General features: G+C 40.2%; 1 protein-coding gene across 1 annotated transcript in view; it reads right to left on the bottom strand.

The window, feature by feature from the left end:
* The window catches only part of RGS6 (regulator of G protein signaling 6), a 94,816-nt gene extending 91,148 nt beyond the window's left edge, over positions 1–3,668 (bottom strand). Inside the window, exon 1 of the mRNA XM_015822884.1 lies at positions 3,575–3,668. Within this exon, the coding sequence (XP_015678370.1) occupies positions 3,575–3,653 (79 nt within the window). The 5' untranslated portion in view covers positions 3,654–3,668. The remainder of the gene's footprint in view (positions 1–3,574) is intronic.
* Positions 3,669–4,084: the final 416 nt, after the last annotated feature.

The raw sequence follows: 4,084 nt of genomic DNA, 5'->3' as shown, positions 1-4,084 counted from the left end.
ATTGTGTTGCTGTTATTTTAGCTTTTGGGAATGAGTCCTTTAGACATTTGTCTGCACAGCCTAATTTGACAACACAAAGGGAATAAGTGAGGCCACAAATAAACATGCAACAATGTGCCACATTTAAGCAAATATATCTAATCTGCATAATTCATTCGTTATGTACACTGCCAAATTTAATAAGTAATGACTCTATGTGCTACTTTGCTTTGATAAATCATATTGTGTAAAATATCAAATACAGATCTCAGATAATGCTTGAAAGTACAGATAACATAAGTAGAATTTGCAAATTTAAAAGTTCCTTGGGATATTTCTGATTTTATTAAATGTGTTTCACAAATTAAAATAGGTAGTTCAACTAACTGCAGCACTTTCTTCTGTTGACAATGTCTGTGGGTTTTAGAATCCTCAAAAAAATAAATGGTACAACCAGTGCTTTTTTTCTAAAAAAAAAAAAAAAAAAAGGTGCCGGAACTCACACACGTCATACAACCCGCCTTGCCTACCTTATAAGGTTCCATCCAAAAAAGGTGCCGGAACTCCGTTCTGGGCATTCTATAAGGAAAAAAGCCCTGGGTACAACTCAGAATCAATTCCTCCCACTCCACCAGAGTAGAACATGTAATTGCCCTCAACATAAACCATGATTCTAGGAATTCAGTTCCAAGGCAGCTCACCTCACCAGCTTTCCAATCTGAACAAGTGGCAGTGCCATCTACTGAGATAGTCCATTTCAAACCAGAAGCCCCAATATGGTATGATCCCTCCTTGCCCCTGCGGAAGAATGAACTGCCCTAAAATAATGTTACATGCAATTGTCAAGGTTGATTTCTTTCTCTACAGTCATCTGTCAAAGGTACAGTTTGGCCACGTAGGCAGTTGCAGAGAAAAATGGAAACCAGTTTAAGCTCTTTAGAATTGGCATGTAATTTTTTTCAAAAAGAGAGGGATTTTCTCCTATGTTTGGCTGGAGAAGCTGCTGGAATGAGAGGCAATTAGAAGAAATGTGGAACAGTGGAGGTGTGGGCTGAGATAGCCAGAAGCCAGATGATCTACAGCCAGGGACTGTGGCAGCTGAAGCCAAGGAAGAAATCGGCAAAACAGCCAGCAAAATGGAAAATGCAGCTCTGGACTGTAAACAGTGGAGAGCAGATACCAAGAATTCAGAACTAGAACACTGGGCAAGTGTGTGTTAAGGAGAAATGCTGTTATCCCAAAGATGCTTTTTCACAAGGCAACTGGACTAAAAGATAGCACTGAGGATCACAGCACCACAAGAACAGTCATTAACACCAGATCCATAGGAACAAGGATCTACCACATGACCCAGGACCAGAGGTGCAGAGTGTGCAGAAAGGCCTCAGAGACTGCCCAACACATAGTGGTAGGGTACATGATAGGGGCAGGAATGGTATACAATGAATGGCATTATGTACCTCTGCACATGGGCTAGAAAGGCTGGTACTGGCCAATCAACCAGATATTGTGTTAGTAGACAAGGACCAGAAGACAATGTTGGTGATTGAGGTAGTGCTGCCAAGTGACAGCAACATCAGGAAAAGGAGTATGAAAAGCTGGAGAAGTACCGGAGTCTGAAGGAGGAACTAGAGAAGATGTGGAAAGTAAAGGCTAAAGTAGTCTCAGTTGTGGTAGGCGCACTTGTGACTCTTAAGCTGGGAAAATGGCTCCACCAGATCTCAGGACAACATTAAAGCTTTCTGTCCAGAAGAGTGCAGTACTAGGAACAGCTGTGATACTGTGCAGAACCTCCAACTCCCAAAGACTGAGGACACATACCACCCATAGGGAGTGAGAAGGGAATTTTTGTCTACACACACTGCACACACAGTATACGCACATACACACATACACAAACACACATTCACTAAAACTCTTCTAAATATACTTTGTACTAAGCTTGTATAGCAATATACAGAATAGCTGGCTTGTTCTTACCCATTCCTACCTTCTGACAGCCATTAAAGCCTTTGCCTCCAGAAAAAGAAAATGCTATCAGCAAAGGTACCCAACTCAATTTAGTTTGATTTTTTTTTCCCCTAGCGTTTACACCAGATCTTCTTTTTCTGTATCTGTAGATAAGGAGCTATGCAGTGTTCTGTATGGAATATGAATCTTTGTAAAATTACAAAAACTTTTCCTACCTTCTGTGCTCTGCCTTGATTCATGGGTGACTGCATTTTGCCTTCCTTTCCTTTCCATACTGGAACCTGTGTTCTTGCCCAGAGCTCCCTCTTGCCCTGAAATGGATCTGCCTGAGATCACCTTCTATGACACTTTCAGCAACATGATGCTGCAATTTTGGCAACTTCTTGAGATTTTTCATTCTCTCATCAGCTCTTGTGCTAATGGAAAGGATGTGTCTGGAAGCCACCAAATGAAATCAGAGAAAACAACTTCCAAGACAGGTGCTCAAACAGAGCACAGGACAGGGTCTTTGACTCTCTGAAACTTGGTAGCCATTCTTAGCTATTTGGGACAAAGCTACAGTTTCCACATCCACCATCTTCATGCTTTCCAATCTTTCACCGATTTTACTTTGTAAAATTGAAATGGGAGGCCAAGGTTGCCAATGAATCCAATGGGGGAAAATTCTTAACCCTTTCCTCACTCGTCGTTTTCCCTCACTACCTTCAACATTGTTTCCCATTTCACTTCCAAAACTATGTTGACAACATAATTAGCTCAAATCTGCACTGCTGGGGGTGGGGAGACAAAACAAGTGATTCTGATTGTTGGTGAAGATGAAGAAAATTGTGCCAATGGTCATACTTATACAGGAGGTTGATGTACATATAGCATTCTGCTGTTCAAAATCAAGTCCAAAGAAGCAGCCAGGTGGCCCACAACTGCTGAAGCAAAAACTACTCTACTTGGGAACTATCTCAGCTTCCCTGGTTCCCAGCCCTCCTTGTCAATGGGTACAAAGGTTTTGACTTTGAAACATACTATTTTGAGTAGGAAATAGCTGTCTTAACCAGACTAGAAGCACTTCAATGTTGTTCTGACTATTTCAGAAGCTTTCTGAGATCAAAACAACATCTTTTTGGAACAGCATTCTAACACTTCTGGGAAGGTGGGAAAAAGCTGTTTTATGCTGAAAATATTTTTCATTTGAAACATTTTGTCCATTACCTCAAAGTTACCTGGAAGGTGTTTTCTACCTCCTGAATTACCTGTGCCAGTTTCCTTGAAGTTTTGCTCAGAGGCCAGCCATTGAAAGAATATGTGCTTATTAACGAAGTTGGATATTTTAGTCATATTCACTGACCTTTCTGTAGGGTCACAGTTTTTTAGATACTTCTTTTAAAATGAGTTAAACTAGGCTCCTGTGCTTGCTAATCCTCCTGTTCATTCTGCTGAGTGGAACCATTTACTTCTGGCCTTGAGGCATCAGCATTAAAACTAGAATTAGAGGGGATATAATTATTTAGGCACATGTTGGAGAGAACCACTGATGAAGGTTTTGAATTTCCTTCACAGTGTGAGCTCACGCTACAATCTTAATAAGGGTGCAGATAAACAACATGTTACCTTTCAATTCTGTTCATACCTGTGACAACACTAGGGATTTTCGACAGAAAGCTCTTGACCGTGCGAATGGGCACTCCACCTGTTTTGTCATCCTGCATTCTTGTTATGATATCTTCTATCTAGCAAATAAAACACAAATAGTATGTTAGTCTTGCAAATCAAGAGGCTGACTTTTATTAAGATAAAACCTTAGCAGTCATACATTTAAAGATTGAAATAACATTAAATTCACTCGGCTTCATTTGTTATCAGTCTCTCTCTGTGCTGACCATCATATCTTACCTATCTACCATCTTACAGAATATCTAGCTTGCCCTAATCCTGAAGGACAGCAAAACAAAGACATAAAATTATACAAAAATCCAAATAAAACAATTCCTCAAATAATACAACACATTTTATTAAACGATAATTAGCTTGAGCCAAGGGCATGAGAGAGTGAGATTGTTTTGACCTCCATAAAAGGGAAACTGCTACTCACCTTGTCTATACCCCATGTGTCTTAAAAGATCAGTGTGCTGGCCTTTTC

The sequence above is a fragment of the Protobothrops mucrosquamatus genome, unplaced genomic scaffold (genome assembly GCF_001527695.2).
Source record: "Protobothrops mucrosquamatus isolate PMUCROS unplaced genomic scaffold, P.Mucros_1.0 scaffold1716, whole genome shotgun sequence".
NCBI lineage: Eukaryota > Metazoa > Chordata > Lepidosauria > Squamata > Viperidae > Protobothrops > Protobothrops mucrosquamatus.
This window is presented reverse-complemented; position numbering and strand designations above follow the sequence as displayed.